General features: G+C 47.7%; 1 protein-coding gene across 1 annotated transcript in view; it reads left to right on the top strand.

The window, feature by feature from the left end:
- The first annotated feature begins 220 nt into the window (after positions 1 to 220).
- Positions 221 to 19,461, top strand: part of LOC138516818 (vasotocin-neurophysin VT-like) — a 49,646-nt gene continuing 30,405 nt past the window's right edge. The window contains exon 1 of the mRNA XM_069632231.1: positions 221 to 417. Within this exon, the coding sequence (XP_069488332.1) occupies positions 298 to 417 (120 nt within the window). The 5' untranslated portion in view covers positions 221 to 297. The remainder of the gene's footprint in view (positions 418 to 19,461) is intronic.

The following is a 19,461-nucleotide window of genomic DNA, read 5'->3' as shown; positions in this document are numbered from 1 at the left end:
TCCCCAGTGGGACTCTGAGGTATACGGAAGGGAAAGTGAGAACACGAGAGGGGGAAGAAGACGAGGGCAGGAAAACAGAGACGGCGAAGGCAACGTTTGTCGCCACGTCAATAATTTGGCAGGGAGGGGGTGAGGGGGAAACAACTTGCCGCGGACAGCAACGCCACGCGAAGCAATCACGACAACAGCCAGTGTAAATAAACGGGGTATAAATACGAGGGGGATCCAGTGACAGAGCTGACAGGTAACAGCAGCCACACCACAGCAGAGTCGACTCGCACCCTCGCCTGCTCCAAGATGCCCGACGCCGCCCTGCCTGCCTGCTTCCTGTGCCTGCTGGCTCTCTCCTCCGCCTGCTACATCCAGAACTGCCCCCGAGGAGGAAAGCGCTCCTTCCCGGACACGGACATCAGAGAGGTGCAGTATACGCCGGCCCGCCTGCATGCCTGCCTGCTTCTGTGGGGAAGCTCACTTTATCTATCCTAACCCGATGCCCGTCTCTGTTCCGCCCCGTGTACCTCGCACAGTGCCGCTACTTTCCAAGCTGGAAAAGTGGTTAAGGGGACGGGTGGGGCTTTATACCCGCGCCTCCCTGCGTGCATTCCTCGGGGAGGATATGCAGTGTACCCACTAGCCCGTGTACTGACTGCCATGCAGTATTTTGTGTATATGTGCGTCAGGGGGATTCTGCGTACTGGCCCAGTGCACTCGTTTACTTAATACAGGTGTGTCCAGTCCTTCACATAGATTTCAGCCCCTATGGGCATGCGCAGTTCATAGGAACAACGTATAAACATCGTTCTCTGAACATGTGTCTTTTAGTGAGTTTCTGTGCACCTCAGAGAGTTTCAGTTTCTCCGCACGCGTACTCTAGAGAGACGAACTATATTGTTATCTGTTTTGCAAAGGTAGCGGGCGCCCCTCTCTCGAAAGAACAGACATGATAACCTGTTCAGTGGTTATTAACCGCTTGAGAGTTCGCAGCCACTGCTTTTACTCACTGTGCCTTTCACAGATGGGAAATATCCATTTGCATATCAGTCTTTGTCCTGCCCAGGGGCAGTCCAGCACCGCATCTGTACATCTGTGTGTACTTCGACGGCCAGATGCGCGCTTCATGCCTCTTGTGTATATGTGTACGTAAAGAGGGGCGATATACTCGCTCTCGTGCACTCGAGGCGTGCGATATGTCTTCATGTGCGCTGAGGAGACGTTAATTATATCGCCTTTCGTTTACATGCACTTCGAGAAAGTGTGCTATATTCAGACACGTACACGTGTGTACTTTTGATGGGTGAGTTGTATCCCTGTCCTGTGTAGATGTCACAAAGGCTCTGCCTAACGTGTATACTAACATGTATACTAAGAGCCCACATGTGGTTCACTGCTGTGTGTGTACATCATAGTGCTGAGAGATAGTTGAGGTATATTCTGTGCACCCTACAGAGGTCCAGTATACTATACCCCTGTCCTCGCGACTTCACGTGTCCTTCGGCAAGTGAAATATAGTGTTCTAGGGCACAGATTTGGGTAGTAAAGGGGCCGAGCTCCAAGTCTTGCCCCGCCCCGATGCACAGAAAACCCCACGCTCTGTTCGAGCGATTCGGCATTAGAAACTGAATGCACAAACATCCAACGCAGCTGTCCAAATTGAAATATATGTCTTTGAATGTAGAGACATGTATTTGTTAGGGTGATTTTTTGTGACCAATGAAAGCGCAGAGTTCAACTTACATTATCCACACTAAAGGGTTTCTTTCTGAACTCTATCACAGAAATGTTTTAGATTTAAAATTGTGAAAATTCATCTCTTCCCAAAATGCTCTTTGCTTATATGCAAATCGCCAGGCATCAGTTCCATGTAGAACTATTGTCTGAGACCTGTCCTGGGGCAACGCCCGCTAGCGCCGTCCTCCTGCCCAGTCCACCAAAGAGGAGAGGGTTCCCGGATACATGTGTTTTCAAATACGATCACTGTCTGTATATATTTGTATCAGTTCTTGAAATGGAAATACAGAAGTGCAGGTACTCACTGTCACAGAGTACCTACTTAGTGTTTGTGTAAAGCAGACCGGGGTTTCCGCCTCTTGCGTATTTTCCTACTCGATTCCTCTTATATGTAACATCTGATGTAACAAACAGCGCCTTGATGCCCGTGGGTTTACAGATGGAAAAATAAATAAATAGTGTCGCAACTGCCGGTGCTCTCCCATTGGCCGTATTGGCTTCCTGGTGAGAAGTGCTGGCCCGGGGTACTGTTTTTCAAATGGAATGAGTTCAAGTACTCAGAGCAGGCAGTTACTCGCCCACTTAAATCGCGTTATTTGTATTTAATCGAGTTGACGCCTAATCTGCCCAACAGAGAGGCGTGGTATGTTCAGTCGTGTGTGTCTGTGCACATATGCGCCCGAGATCAGCGAATACATGTACACCAGAGATGTGCAGTATATCTGTCTGGAGTACCTGGGAGAAGTGAAGTATATGCCATCCTGTGTAACTTGAGGGAAGGGAATGCCATGCCGGCCTGTGCACGTGTGCACTTTGCGAAGGCCCATAGTGCATTGCACCCTGACCCGGTTGGAGTCCGGAGAAGTGTATTACTGTGTTTTCGGCCCACCCCTATACATGTACACTTCAGATATAGGCGGTGTGACACGTCTCGTGAGCATTCGTACCCCAGGGGAGTAGACTGAGCCCGGACCCACATGCACGCATGCACGCGCGCCGAGCGCTCTGTGCACGAGCAATGGAGATAAGCGGGTGCATGGACCACCTCAGAAAGGACAGTCTTTTGTGGGAATGCCTCTCAGCTGTGCTCTGTAGAGACGAGAAAAGTAAGCGATGAACACTGGCATTCAACGTTTGCAATCGGCGAACGGCCACGATGCTGCAGGCAGATGCTAGCCCCAAACAGTGTGGCAACAACCTCACAGCTCTAGCTCCAAGCAATGCGGGAACAGCCTCACAGCACTAGCGCCAAACAGTGCGGGTACATCCTCATAGCACTAGCTCCAAGCAGTTTGGGAACAGCCTCGCAGCACTAGCTCCAAGCGGTGCGGAAACAGCCTCCCATCACCAGCTCCAAGCAGTGCGGGAACAGCCTCGCATCACTAGCTCCAAGCAGTGCGGGAACAGCCTCGCATAACTAGCTCCAAGCAATGCGGGCACAGCCTCGCAGCACTAGCTCCAAGCATTTTGGGAACAGCCTCGCAGCACTAGCTACAAGCAGTGCGGGAACAGCCTCGCAGCACTAGCTCCAAGCAGTGCGACACTAGCCCCGAGCAGTGCGGGAACAGCCTCGCATCACTAGCTCCAAGCAGTGCGAGAACAGCCTCTCAGCTCTAGCCCCAAGCAGTGCGGGAACAGCCTCGCTTCACTAGCTCCAAGCAGTGCGGAACAGCCTCGCAGCACTATCTCCAAGCAGTGCGACACTAGCTCCAAGCAGTGCGGGAACAGCCTCACATCACTAGCTCCAAGCAGTGCGAGAACAGCCTCTCAGCACTAGCTCCAAGCAGTGCGGGAACAGCCTCGCAACACTAGCTCCAAGCTCCTACTAAATGTACAGACAATCGGATACAATAGACCTTTATGCTATCCGGGTCCAATGGCCCCAGGCGTTGCCTGGGGGGAGGGGGTAGTGGGGGGTGATAAGTCAAATGATTTCTTGGCTGCAATATGTGATCAGTTCATCACATTGCTCGGATGTGATCTGCACCGCGGGTTCATTTTGGAAACCTTTATCTGGTGAATTCAGTACTCTTGCGAGGTACGCTGTTGGGAGTACCTTCAGAGGGGTCTTTCTGATAGGACCAACGAAGCGTGGTATGGGCCCCTCAAAGCCCGGAATAATTCCGGGAAGTGACGGGGCGCTGTTCTCTCGGCTCTGTGGCCAGGTTCCGCGGGCACCGTCGCGTAGCGTATGCACTCTTCAGAGAGGAATTCAGGACCATGGCCAGCAACAGCACTGCCATTCAGAACCCTGCAACCACTGCAGCACTGGCGCATACAGGGCCGTGCATTGAACACACGGCACCTAACCAGCATACTGTGAACTCCAGGAAAAGCACTGCTGGAGTCACTGCACCACACACGGTAGGGAAATACTACCTCCAGGCACTGTGCAAGCATTTCTTAAATTGCAGATTTTTTAGGGATGGCCTTGTTGGATGACACGTGTTTCGGCAAACCAAACTTGCCTTTCTCAAATCCAGGCCTTTCTAACTTCTATGATAAATAGCCTAATGCTCGAGAATGCCAAATCATGGGTTCAATCCCACCTCATGTCGAAAGGTCAGCGACGTGCAAAGTCGCAACACACTGTCTGCACCACCACAATGTGAAACCCAGCAACAGCACTAGTGCATTCACCACTTTACACATGGCAGCATAGTACGGACACCATGCCCAGTGCAAGCATTTCTTCATACAACAGACTGCACCTACTATACCCCACAATTTGAAACCCAGGAACAGCACTCCTGCATTCACCACTTTACACATGGCAGCATAGTACTGACACCAGGCCCAGTGCAAGCATTTCTTCATTCAACACACTGCACCTACTGTGCCACCACAATGTGAAACCCAGAAACAGCACTACTGCACTTTACACATGGCAGCATAGTACTGACACCAGGCCTAGTGCAAGCATTTCTTCATACAACACACCGCACCTACTGTGCCACCACAATGTGAAAACCAACTTTACACATGGCTGCATAGTACTGACATCAGGCCCAGTGCAATCATTTCTTCATTCAACACACTGCACATACTATACCCCACAATGTGAAACCCAGGAACAGCACTCCTGCATTCACCACTTTACACATGGCAGCATAGTACTGACACCAGGCCCAGTGCAAGCCTTTCTTCATACAACACACTGCATCTGTTGTGCCACTACAATGTGAAAACCAGGAACCGCACTACTGCACTTTACACATGGCAGCATAGTACTGCCATCAGGCCCAGTGCAATCATTTCTTCATTCAACACACTGCACATACTGTACCCCACAATGTGAAACCCAGGAACAACATTACTGCATTAACCACTTTATACATGGTAGCATAGTACTGGCACCAGGCCCAGTGCAAGCATTTCTTCATTCAACACACCACACCTACTGTATCACCACAATGTGAAACCCAGGAACACCATTACTGCATTCACCACTTTACACATGGCAGCATAGTACCAACACCAGGCCCAGTGCAAGCATTTCTTCATTCAACACACTGCACATACTGTACTCCACAATGTTAAACCCAGGAACAACATTACTGCATTCACCACTTTACACATGGCAGCATAGTACCGGCACCAGGCCCAGTGCAAGCATTTCTTCATTCAACACACTGCACATACTGTACCCCACAATGTGAAACCCAGGAACAACATTACTGCATTCACCACTTTACACATGGCAGCATAGTACTGGCACCAGGCCCAGTGCAATAATCTCTTGATTCAACACACTGTACATACTGTACCCCCACAATGTGAAACCCAGGGACAACATTACTGCATTCACCACTTTACACATGGCAGCATAGTACTGGCACCAGGCCCAGTGCAAGCATTTCTTCATTCAACACACTGCACATACTGTAGCCCACAATGTGAAACCCAGGAACAACATAACTGCATTCACCACTTTACACATGGCAGCATAGTACTGGCACCAGGCCCAGTGCAATCATTTCTTGATTCAACATACTGCACATACTGTACCCCCACAATGTGAAACCCAGGGACAACATTACTGCATTCGCCACTTTATACATGGCCGCATAGTACTGGCACCAGGCCCAGTGCAAGTATTTCTTCATGCAACACAATCACCCAGCCACTGTACCACCACAATGCTGCTGTATTGGCCAGATTACACATGCCAGCTTGGTACTGACGCCAAGAACAATGCAAACATTGCTAGATTCCGATCCCTGCACCCACTGCAAACCCCCAAGTACAGCAGTGGTGCGTTCATGCAGTGCGCAAACCAGCACAGTGCTGGCTGTAGGAAAAGATCAAGCATTGCTGCACTCGCCACACTATTACCATCCTGTGCACTACAGGAACATCACTGGTGAATTTACTGCATTTCACCTGGCAGCATTGGGCTAAATCCAGACCAGGGGAAACACTGCTGCACTCGCCGCTAACACCTGCCCTGCACACTATAGGAACAGCAATGCAGCATTCACCGCACTGCGCCTGGCAGCATGGTGCTAACGCCAGGACTCCAGCAATGCTCCACTCAATGCACTGCGCTTAATACCACCAAGCGAGCCCCAGGAACTGCCCTGCTGCATGCACTTCCCTTAACCTGGCAGCAAAGTGGTTCCTCCGGGACCAGCGCAAGTGTTGCTGCATTCAATGTGATGGGCCTGCCAGCACACTTTGAGCTACTGTGGAACTGCAGTGCTGCATTGCCAGGTCTGCCCCAGTCCTAGCTTCAGGACAGGCAGCTGCAGTGCTAGTGTCATTACACGCACTGCACGTGCCCACCGCCTCAGTGTGAAGCCATGGAACATCACTGCTAAATTCACAACAGGACAGCGAAGTGCTTCATCCAGAAAACACTACCCCTGGAAGCCACCGCGGCCTCCTGGTGGAAACCAGGGTCTGGCTGATAATCCTCAGCACAATTCTTTAGGCCTTCCCAGGGCAAGGTCCAAAACACTGCCACATGCTGGCTCTTTGCAATGCCTCATCCCACAACCTGGGGGCGCCAACAGGCAATAGTGAAAGGTGTGGGTTATGATATGATATGATATGGTATGATAGGTTATTTATAACGAGCTTAATACTCAGAGGTTTCTAAGCGCGGACCCGGGGAATGAACCTGTGATGCTCCGCCATCTTACTTCCAAGGCGAGCGCGTTGCCCTTGAGCTATCCTCCCGAGCCCGGGCCCAGCCTCCTTGTGTTCCACTCCTGGAGTCCGTAGCAAAACTAAACCCAACCCCTTCAGGACTGCTCGACGTGGGAAATCTGAGATGCCATATATCGCCCATAAGTCTGAGATGCCACATATCGCCGATAAGTCACTGGGAGGGCTTACACTAGATCCTAGAAACCTTGTCATCACTAACGTATTGTCATCAGTGAAGCCGGAACCCAGAGAGGCCCTCCGGAACAAGGGCCTCGTCTGGCTTCATGAAAGAACTGGACCAGGGATGGCAAGAGGTTGGGATCTGAAGGTCTTGCGTAGGATTACGTTGGGGAGTGGTGTACAGAAGCCAATATGGACTGTATATTCATTGGCCGTGGCGAAAGCAATCTCTCTTTTTTACTGGACAACTGAACACATTTTGCCAATTTACCTTCTGATTTTAAATTGATATTGGACCATGCAAAATATCTTTTTTGGTTCCTTTGTTCCCCTTCTGTTTTTATCATGATTGATTAAGATTATGTTTGTTTTGTGTGTTTTGTTTGTGCTCACTGAGGCCCATGGGCGTGTTGCGCAATATAAGAATCTAAATAAATAAATTAAATAAATAAACCTAAGATCCCAAACCTCCAAAACATGCAGCAAGCTAAACTGTGTTGGGTTAAACTAGTTTAGCAAGTCCATCCAGGTAGGATGCCCCCAAAACCACATTGGGCCCCATATAGGGCCTGATTCACAGAAGCATTTTATAATGGTGCAATCCCATAGCATAATGGTCTGTGAATCAGGCCCTAAAGGATTAGTGGTCATTCCACAGATTTACTGAAGAATTACCACCAATCTCCACTACGTCACTGCCACTCAGTGTAGAAGATTATGAGCCGGATTTATGGAATTTTTAGCGTGATAAAAAGTGACTTTGCACTGCAACAAGCACCATGATTTACAGAACAGTGCAAAGTGTGTTTTTGCGGTGCAGCACCATTTGAAATAAATACTATTTGCACCAGGAATCAGGCCAATTTAGCACAGTGCGAAGAGTACTTTTTCAGTGCACAATGACTTTGCAATGCAAAAATACACTTTGCATTGTTCTGTAAATCAGGGTGTTTGTTGGCAGTGCAGTCACTTTGCACCAATGCAAAGTCACTTTTCACTGCACTAGAAATTCCCTAAATCAGGCCCCTCGTGCCAGATTCCAAGTGGTGGTTTGGTGCTGTCAATTCCTATTCCTGACGGTAAGTCCTTCACTTCAAAGGCAAACTCTGAATTTGGCGGGGTATTAAAAATGGTTGTAATTCTGACACTGCCTAAAAAATGATGGCAATGGATTAGCCACTGTATTTTGACTCCACTGCCAAACTTGGAAAGGCCCTCATCATCTTCAGAGCTCTGAACATGAAATGCACATCCATTGCTTTTTGCAGCTGCCAAAGATTACACTTGCTTCTGACATGTGGTCTGCCAGCCATCACTTTACAAGTTTGCATCCCTTGCAGGAGCGACTTTAACCCACCTTACCCATGTTTTATTTATTTATTTATTGGACACTTTTATAAGGCGCTTATACAATTAGTAAAACTGTTTCAAAGCGCCCACAGGGCAAACAGTGTGGGGACAGGGGAAGACAATTAATTACAGCAAGGATAAATTATTGCAATAATAGTACAAACCAATACTGAGAATAAGGGAAGGGGAGACACACCTACTGTGCCTTGTGAGTGTTCAGAACGTGCAAGTGCAGAGGGGGCGGGGGGTAGGGATAAGATGCTTTGATGCTCATGGAGAAGTGCTCAGGGTAAGTGCTGAGATGAGAAGAATGTAAGTGCAACCACCGATGAGCGGGTGAGCCAAGTAAGTGCAGTAGAAAGACAGCGGCTGGGATGAGAGATGAGGAGGACCAGAGCCCCAAGGACGCATAAGGGCCATGCACATCAGTCACACTGCTGTAAGATTAGCAGTGAAGAGAGGAGGAGAAGGAAGGGCAACGAGAAAGGTCTTGAGGCTTTTTCAGAATTTAAGGAGGTCTTGCTCAAGACGCAGACGGAGGGAGAGGCTGTTGCACAGGAGGGAGCCCACCGAGGAAAGTGATCGCCCATCAGCTCCCTGTTAAGCAAAGCACTTAACACACAGGGGGCCTCATTACAACCCAGGCGTTAAGGGTTTAACGGCGCCGTCGGCGCCTTTAACCCTTAACGCCTGATTACCATTTTAACGCCTGCTTTTAGCAGGCGTTAAAATGCAAGGCGCTAACCCGCCTTGGTGCTAATTACGGCACCGTAATTTACGGTGCCGTAATTAGCGCCTTCCCCACTCCCATTATGCCCTATGGGGCAAAAATGGGAATGGGGAAGGGTAAATGGGGAATGGGGATTTACCGCCCCACTCACCTTGGAATGGGGCGGTAAATCCGCCATCCACCATGGTGTAAACGGAGTTTACACCATGGTGGCAAAGTAGGGAACTTACCGCCTGGGTTGTAATGAGGCCCAGGGAGTTGGTGCCGGAGGAACAGAGGAGTCTAGAAGGAGAGTATTTGGTCAGGAAGCATTGAAGATAGAGTGGTCCCCGGCACCAGATAGCCTTGTGGATGATACAGAGGGATTTGAATTTAAACCGTGCGGAGACCGCGAGCCAGTGAAGGCTTTGTAGGGCAGGAGAGATGCGATCCCTCGGCTTGAGGCCAAGGATGGGTCTCGCTGCCATATTCTGGGTTAGTTGGAGGGGTCACAGGATGGAGAATTTTGAGTACCAGTAAATGGGTAATAATACTACCTAATGTTATAGAGCTTACAAGCAGGAACAATCGGCCATGAAGCACTTTATACAAAACCTGATAGCATTATTAGACAAATCAAAAACAGACTGAACTACAACACTTTGCAAGCACTTCTGTATTTCTTCCCATAAGCAGCAGAAGCCTTTCAGCCAGAGGGTCAGCTCTAATAGAAGCCCCCAATAAAGCTGCCCCCCCGCCCCACGCTTTTCACTGACTGCATGAAGTGTGGAATCCACATGTACAGGATCTTTCACTGAGGCTAGGCTCTTCTGGGAGTCCAGCTACAGAACCCTGCCTTTTCTTCCTTTCTTTACCTTCACCCCATTTACGTTATCCTTTTAGGAGTGGGAGGCAGGGAGATCCCGGGTCCAACTGAAGTGCAGAGTCTGCTTGCCAGCTTAACCTTTGCACATCTACCTTGTTATGTTAAATGATCAAACATTGATTGAGCACACTAGTGTCATAGGAGAAGCCTATTGGCGCTAGGTATAGTATCCAGTTAGACCGCTGGCCACTGTTTCCTTGAATTTAAGTTTAATGTCAGTAAAGGTGGGTCTTCAGTAGTTTTGCTGAAGGACAAATAGTCTTAAATTACCCGTATGCAAATGATCATCTGACCACTCTTGCTTTCCGTATTTGGGGACTGCCAATTACACGGTGTCACCCAACTGGAGGGTCTACGAAGGATGTTATTGGTTACATTTATCTATTGAGAATGAAGGTCCGATTTCATAGAGTGTTCTATGACTCATGCACTGAGTCTTGAATTCTACCCGCATCAACACCATCCCCCAATGTAGACTCATAGAGGCTGGTGTGATATGGTTAAATCTCCCCGACCCGTGCTGCATGCAGATGGCCATATTTGGTATTCTTTGCAGAACGTGTGAAAGTATGTTGGGTTGGCCAACAGATGAAAGCTGTTTGCGTAGTCCAAATGAGATAGAACCTGAGTTACCCTTAACTGCTGGGCTATTACGCATGTCTATGCAAATATGAAAGTATACTCGTCCTCAGCACTTAAGAGGTAAGATCGATTGAACTCTACAAGGATAGTCAACAGCAGGTAGACGAGCATTCAAGTTTTCCTGGTGAAGAAGCATATCTTCACCACTGTAGTCACTTAAGATAGTGGTCACTATGCAGGAGATAGTGGTCACTATGCAGGAGACTCCCAATTAATCCTTGAGTTTAAGGAGGACAAATCACCTCCATCTGGGGGCTTGTCAGAGTGTCTCCTGATTATCCATGCATGGGCGAGTGACGCTCAGTTAAAACCGAATGCGCCCAAAATTGAAATCCTATTTGCAGGGTAACAAATGCTAGCCTGGCCGAAATCTAATACACATAGTTGGGTGAGGAGTATCTGGTGTCAAAGAGTTTCAGATGCCGTCAACAAAGAAGAGTGTATGATCTGAGTGGAACCTTCCTCTAGGCATGGGCGCTGCTTACAATCGGTTGTTCCCTACCCAAGTCTTTCTTTGCCTCAATATCTTTATGAATATTTATTCTTTTTGTTGTGATAAATGTAAGATTTCAGATAGTGTTGTGCAATTACTCAAACACTCAGGGCGGTGCAGCTCATCAATAATTTTGTGTCACTCTTTTTGCACCAAGTTTGTCGATGTTGGTTCCGTAACTACATAGGAACCGCAAAGAGCTTTTTATCTTCCATGGAGCATTAAAGCACTTTTGATCATCTGAGTCCAACTTCCCATACAGTATCCATGTATTTTGGGTGTTTTGTTGCATTCTACATGTCACCTTCAAAGTAGTTGTCAGCCTTGAGTGTGGCGTCAAGATATAAACGTCGGTAGTCTCTGAATGGTGGGGCCCAAGCTGAAAGGATGACGCAACATTTGGTATATTCTCCTTATTGTACCTATGCTTTATGATTGTGAGCTTATAAATGAAGAACTACAGGTACCAGAATGCAATGGAAAAGGGAAAAGATGGATTGTTTGTGTTGCTCATGTGACATTGGACTCATTGAACTTTCTCTAGTATTTGCAAGATATAGTGCAGAGCATAATTAAAATGATGGTGTCTGCAAAGCTATTTGATAACTCAACATATCTAACTATGGCACAGGTGAGGAGTGAGGGCCACACCCCGTACTTGTAGTTTAGCTTCTCAATTATAGAAGCTAGGTTGCAAGTGGCGGAATGCAAGGAAAGGAGGCGTGGAAGGATGTGGGTGCACAAGCAAGATGGGGGAGCCTGAGCCATCTGGCCACTCCTCTCCAGATTGTATTAACAAGGGAAAAGCCATCTGATTCTGTCACGTGGGCAGCTTCTGATCCTGTCACGTGGGCAGCTTGTTGTTTGATATTATCTCAATGAAAAGTGCAGCGTTTCAGAAAGTTCAACGTTTTGCTTGTAAAGCAAGGGAACAGTGAAAGTGTTAAGTGTCCCCTTTCTTTTATAAACAAATAAATCAAGCAATTCTAGAATATAATGGGAACTTTAAAAACTCAAATGGGGCCACAAAGGGCTGTAGGTCATTTTTACGACTTGTAAATTGTTTGCACAAGGGCCGTCTATAAAGTAGATGTTTAAAGAGACTTTAAATGGCAATGATAAAATTGACCCCAAGGGAGGCTGGTACTTCATTATCAGTATCTATTATTATTATTATTATTATTATTATTATTATTATTATTATTATTATTATTATTATTATTATTATTATATTTATGGAGTGCAGACCCAGCTTCGGGAAGCAATGGAGTGCTTTACAGTCATAGGGGAAAGAACACTGAGGGAAGCATAGAAACAAGGGAGCGGAGAGCTAACAACCGGGAAGCGGGAGGGTGGGCCATGTGGCAACAAGGATCTACAAGCAACCAGGGGAGGAAAGAGTGGGGAGCCATTCACCCAATCTCAAGTAGGTTGGAGAGTTAAGGGTGTGTGGACCCAGGGGTTAGGGAGGAGCCATTCTTTGAAGGGGAGGATCTTGAGCTCCTTACTGACCAATAAAAGGGAAGGGTCAAGTCGGATGTTGATGGGGAGGAGGTTCCAAAGTCTTGGGGCATAGACAGAGCAGGTCGGTCTTCTGGTTTTTACTTTCCTGTACCGGCGGAGTGGACATCTGCACACGTCCTTACGTCTCGTGAATCATAGGGTTCAAGAGATGCCGAGTTTCGCAGTGAGGTATATTGGGAACTTCAGAATGACAGCCTTGTAGATGATGCTGCATGATTTGGAGATGACACAGCCTTGCAGCGAGAGCCAGTGCAGTTCGAGGAGGGTCGGGATGATGTGGTCGAATTTGCAGTGTCCTTTGATATTCCTGCGGTAGCATGCAGGACACATCTTAAGATGCCAGGTTAGCAGCCAGAAGGCCTCCAATGGTGCATTGCCACCATCTAGCTGGAAGACGAACATCACTATGCACTTCTGGAATGATATACGGTTGAGTATAATATGCTCTGTCTCTAGTACCTGGAAAATATGAATACAGAAATATTTAAAACATAGATGATACATCACAGTTTTAACAGGAACATTAGTTAGATTTTGAACTTTTCGCACAAAAGGGTCATGGAAGATGAGCTTGACCATATGACCAATGACCCGTTAATGTGGCCAGCCGGGTAGCCATTGACTAGCACCAAAAGTTGCAAGTGGTAGGGCAGATGGAATGAAAAGGTAATGGGGATCACAGTAGGGGTCTTTAATGGGGGACCACATTCAGTACTGCTTGGGCCCTAAACCACACCTCTCGACCCAGCAGGACCCTACTCTTCAGCTGACACTGAGATGATGGTAGCTGCACATTGCCAGTGCAATGCTGCAAAAACAGGCATTGGCAAAGTCACCCATGTTTTTAATATGCCGAGGTAGGAGCATCATTTGCTTTTGCACTGATGCTGTGTAGTGGAGATTGCCTATTATACGCCGCCTGCTGCCATCAAACATGCACATCACATCATTGCTAAGCATTGCCACCAAATGCCCAGTTGCTCATCATGTGCCAGGCCAGGGACGTCATTTCACCAAAATGCCAGGGGTAGCGGAAGTGACATCTTATGACATCGCAGAAAGTGATGTCATTTGACCACACCCCCAAATGACATCACTGGAAGTGAGGGCACACAACCGTTCACCCCTTGACAAAACAGCAAGTGGCATCACATAGCATTTTTCCTCAGTACACTAAGAAAAATATCACTGTAATATGAGGTACTTTTCATACAAGAATGGATCACCATATGTAGTGTTAATATCAGTATGTATAGGCCCATATTACCAAATTACTGTGAATGTAAGCAGACGTCCAACACAACAACCTGGACTATTGTACATCTCTCCGGCTAAACTGTAAACAGCCAGATTATCTCGTAGAACGCCAAAAACCCAAAGTGCAGACATCCAGTGCCTGCCAAGTGTCTGGCCACAAGCTGGAAACAACACTTGACCAACACAAGTCCAACCAGAACAATGATGATCTGGAGGGTTGCTCAGGACTGTGCCAGTGGTTATGAATAATTTCAACCTTCCAACCATGACATTTCTGTTTTGCTTATTTGGTAAGTAACCCATAGGTTTTGTTGTTAGATTGGAGATAGAGGGGAACGATGTTTTGCAGGTCACAGTAATTAGAGTTTTTTTAAATTTATAAATGCATACAGCAGCAGCAGCCCCATGACATCACTCATAAAAAAGGCCCATTTTATTATTTTCTTTGGTCCTTGATATCTTGCTTAATGCTAGCTTCCTCTAACATCCAAGCGTTGGAACAGAAACTGAACCCGTGTTGCACTGCATCTTCTTTTTCCAAAACCAAGTGTGTTGCTCCTGAACTATCATTCCAAATATATATATTTGTTTGCGTGAGGAGGCAAAGGGCAATTTCATGTAAATGAATTATCTCACCTTGCATTTATCTACAGTGTGCCTATGACGCAGGTCTGGCAGATCAGGGTGAGGTCACACAGTGCCCAGGCAGGATTGGTGGCAGAAGCCACTAGGGCACAACCCTCTGATCACAGCCCCAGTGGCCCACTGGATGTGCAAAGCAGACAAGGAGAAACTTGATGAGATTTGCGTTCATGTGTCATGATGCCTACCTCTAAGGAGCCAGGCGGGGCCCAGCAACCCCAGAGGCAGACATCATTTTCCCCAGAGAAGTCTCAGCGGGCCCAAGTCGGGGCCCTTTGGACTCAGTCCTGGCGCCTTAGGCGCCAGGCTCATAGCGGACCCCAGTCCTGGCGCCTTAGGCGCCAGGCTCATAGAAGAGGATATGTGTTTAAGTGCTTTGGTGCACACTTACCTGATGCAGACCTTGCTGCTTCATCCAGGCCCTCTTGAGGCCTGAATGGGACTACTTAACCTGTAGGACTACTTCACCACCCGGGTGTGGTCGGGGAAGGATACATACCTGATTGGTGGAAGGATACATACCAGGAACTTCTTCCAAGGCTATTTAAACCCCACCCGAACAGCCACACATGCTTCGCGTTGTTCTGCACCTAGCAGCTGGACGCTCACCGTGTCAGCTCCTGCATCCTGACTTCAGCCATGCCTGCCAGCACCCTGGAACACCTGCAAGGGGAGAAAGGAAGAGAATAGGAGAAGAAAAGCCCTTACCTGCTAAATCTACATCCCAGAGTCATTTCTCCAACGGCCCTGAAAAGGAAGACATCATTTTAAAGGCATTTCGTTTCGATCGCTGCAGCGCTGCATTTTACTCACCTTTGCAAGGCGCTTCCATCTTCAGCAGCGATCTTCCGGATTCAGCTACGCCCCGGCGCCTAGAGGAAAAAAGACAAGAACAAAGGTGAGAGGGAGAAAAGGAATAAGGAAAGCTCAGTTTCCTTTTAAGTCTTACCTGTTGGATTATTCCCACTGCATTTCGGGTCCTGCCGCTTCCTGGCATCTCCGGACCCCGGCCCCTATGGGGAAAAAAGACAAAGACATTGAATGAGCGAATGCAAAGACATTACCTGAGCGCTCATCCAGAACTGTTTCACTTCGGGTCGGCGCCATATCTCCGGCACTCCGAACCCCGGCCCCTAAGGGGAAAAAGACATAAGCATTAGCGCTTGCTGCAATTAGACAACGAACATTATTATTAAGCTTGAACTTTTGAACAGAACTTTTACAGCGCCTTACCTGAACAGTCAAGCTTACCTGAACTCCCATCAATCCTCAATCCTCAATCCAGTGAAGTAACTGGGTTTCAACGCGCCCCTGCATCAGAAGCAGGATGGAGAGCTCATCCTTCCAAACCCTAAGGAGGGTATCCAACGAGCCAGGGAAGCCAGAATAGAGGGTCCATCTTCAGAGTTCTGCGCCTTCGACGCCGCGCCTCCGTGGGAACCAGGTGAGCGTTACAGAACGCGAAGCCTTACCACAATTTCCCACCTGGGCGCTATGGAGACTTCCGAGACAGATCAGCTGGCCCATCTTTTAGGGAAATTACGGACAGAAGTGCACTCAGCCCGCCAGGAGACTAATGCTCTCAGAAGGGAACTAATCCTATCCAAGGAAAGAACTGATGATCTGGCCAAAAGGTTATTGCAGGGCCAGGCAGAGCACACTCCTTTACCTGTTTCCGGAGATATTTCTACAACAATGGGTTCGAATAACCCGGTACAAATCAATCTACCTGGACACATGCCTTTGGCCCCGCCGGAACGTTTTGCGGGGGATCCCAAGAAATATGCCGTTTTTATGAACCAATGCCGTTTACACTTTTTATGCAGGCCTGGGGCCTTCCCCAACGACCAGACCAAAGTAGCCTTTGTACTATCTTACCTCAGTGGCTGTGCTGCCGATTGGTCTATTCCATTGGTAAATCAGGATGATCCCATTCTCCGGGATTTCCAGGGCTTCCAGGCCAGCATGGAAAGATAGTTTGCTCGACACTCGCAGGGACAGGCCCTTGACAACGAACTGCTATCCTTACGACAAGGTAATCAGGATCTGTTGTCCTATATCGCCACCTTTAATAGACTAGTTGTGGAAACCGGATGGCCTGAAAATAAAAGGATCACATTGTTTCATCGAGGCCTGCGCGGAGAGCTTAAAGATGTTATAGCTCAGATAGTCGATCCACCCCAGGCCTGCGCAGACTACATAAACTTAGTGGTTCAACTTGATCACAGACTTCAAAATAGAAAAGCAGATCGGCTCAAGTATGAAACCAGAGTACCTATCAAGACCCACGTTAACTCCAAGAGTACTGACGTTTCCGAACCTATGCAAATTGGCAGTGTTAAAGGACCATTAACGCAGAAGGAACGAGAGAGAAGGCGACAAATGCAACTTTGTCTGTATTGCGGAACTTCCGGTCACTTTCTTCAAAGTTGTCCAGTTAAACCACCCAAGAAGGTGGTTGGAGCTACTGATAACGAGTTATTGACACCTGGTTCTGGAAACGACCTAGCCCGACAAGCGTAGGGGTCCGCTTGCCGAGCTTGAAAACAAACTCTTTGACCTCGCATTTTGTCATGCCAATGGTGCTTGTGAACCCAAAACAGCCTCAGCAGTTGCATGCTATAAAAGCATACATAGACAGTGGAGCTATTGGAAATTACATAGACCGTGAATTGGCTTCCAGGATTAAGCTTCCTCTCCGCCCGAAAGTAACCCAAGATGTAATTACTACAGTTGATGGAACCGAAATAGCCTCAGGGCCTGTAACGCATTCCACAGTTGAAATCACTCTGGTGGGTCAGGACGGACATCGGGAAGCAATCGTGTTTGATGTGATCAAGGCCCCACAATTTCAAGTACTTCTTGGAATCCCTTGGTTAGAAACACATAATCCGAGAATAGACTGGCGAGCAAAGAAGATAACTTTTCCTGATTGTGAACCAACCTGTTACCCAAGGAATCCAGCTATGGGTCTAGCCTCTGTAACTTCCACCCCTGTACAGCTACCATCTGAATACCAAGAATTCCAAGACGTTTTTCAGAAAGAGCAGGCTAACACCTTACCTCCCCATCGATCTTACGATTGCCAAATCGACTTGGTACCCAATGCACAACTACCTTGTAGTAGGATTTATGCTCTTACTGAACCTGAGAACCTGCATTTGCGCCAGTATTTGGATCAATACCTGGCCAATGGTTTCATTCGCCCATCAAAGTCACCAGTCTCTTCCGCTTTGTTCTTCGTACCTAAAAAGGAAGGAGACCTTAGGGCCTGTATTGACTACCGCGCCCTAAATCAGATAACGATTAAGAATCGTTACTCTTTGCCCCTGATACCTGAGCTTATCGACCAAGTAAAAGATGCTCGTGTGTACACCAAGCTAGATCTCCGAGGAGCTTACCACCTGGTACGTATAAAAGAGGGCGACGAGTGGAAGACTGCATTCCGCACCAAATTTGGGCTCTTCGAATATCAAGTAATGCCCTTCGGTTTGTGCAACGCACCTGCCGCCTTTCAGTACTTCATGAATGATGTTCTTCGGGAACTTATCGATGTTTGTGTCATCGTTTATATTGACGACATCCTGGTGTATTCCTCCTCAGAATCTGATCACAGAAACCATGTTAGGGCAGTTCTTGAGAAATTGCGCCAGCACAAATTATTTGCCAAGCTCGAAAAATGTGTTTTTCATACCACAGAAGTGGAGTTTCTCGGATTCATCCTGACACCTCAAGGAATCCGAATGGACTCGCGGAAAGTGGACGCCATTCTCAAATGGCCATCTCCTAGCTCTGTGAAGGGAGTGCAAAGCATGCTTGGCTTTGCCAATTTCTATCGGAGGTTCATCCCGGAATTTTCTCGAACTGTTCAACCCATCACAGCTCTCCTAAAGAAAAATAAATGCTTTGAATGGACTCTTGAGGCTGAACAAGCCTTTCAGGACCTGAAAACCAAATTCACCTCTGCACCTGTATTGAAGCACCCGCGCCCAGATCTCCCTTACATCGTGGAAACCGATGCATCCAGTTCGGCCATGGGAGCTGTCCTGTCGCAAAGAGACCCAGAAACTAACCAACTACACCCTGTAGCCTTTTGGTCCAGAAAATTCTCTCCACCTGAACTCAATTACGCAATTACCGACAAAGAACTACTGGCTATTAAATCAGCTTTCAAGGCTTGGCGTCACTATCTTCTCGGTGCAAGACACACCATCACCGTAATTACGGACCACAGAAATTTGCAGTATTTAAAGACGGCCAAAGCTCAATCTTCGCGACAACTCCGATGGGCTTTATTCTTTGCGGAATTTGATTTTGTAATTACCTATCGCCCTGGCTGCAAGAATGGTAAGGCAGATGCCTTATCCCGGATAGGCATGGAAGAACCCAATTCGAGTTTAGAACCTGTGCCAATCATACCGGATCAAAGAATTCTGGGCTTGACTTCATTGCAAACCATTGAGGACATCCAAGCTCAAGTAAAACAGCTTTTTGACTCTTCTGCCTTACTGGAATGGAGTCAAAAGGGTCCTCACTACACCGTTAAGGATGATTTACCCTACTTCCAAGAGCGGTTATTTCTGCCAAGCAAAGAATTGCAGGAACTTGTCATTACCCGTCATCATGAATCATTAATGGAAGGACACCCCGGTATCGCGAAAACAGAAGAAAAGATCAAACGCCACTTCTGGTGGCCTTCTTGGAGAAAAGACATAAAGTCATTTGTGTTGTCTTGCGGAATCTGTGCCCAAAATAAGAGTCAAAAGAAAAGGCCAGCCGGCCTACTTCAACCTTTGGACATTCCACCAGCACCTTGGCACACCTTGTCAATGGACTTTATAACTGACCTGCCTCCTTGTGGTGGTTACAACACGATTCTCGTAATAGTGGATCTATTCT

The sequence above is a fragment of the Ambystoma mexicanum genome, chromosome 6q (assembly GCF_040938575.1).
Source record: "Ambystoma mexicanum isolate Mex_15411 chromosome 6q, UKY_AmexF1_1, whole genome shotgun sequence".
Taxonomy (NCBI): Eukaryota; Metazoa; Chordata; class Amphibia; order Caudata; family Ambystomatidae; genus Ambystoma; species Ambystoma mexicanum.
Note: the sequence above shows the minus strand (reverse complement) of the source record. Positions and strands in the feature narration are given on the sequence as shown.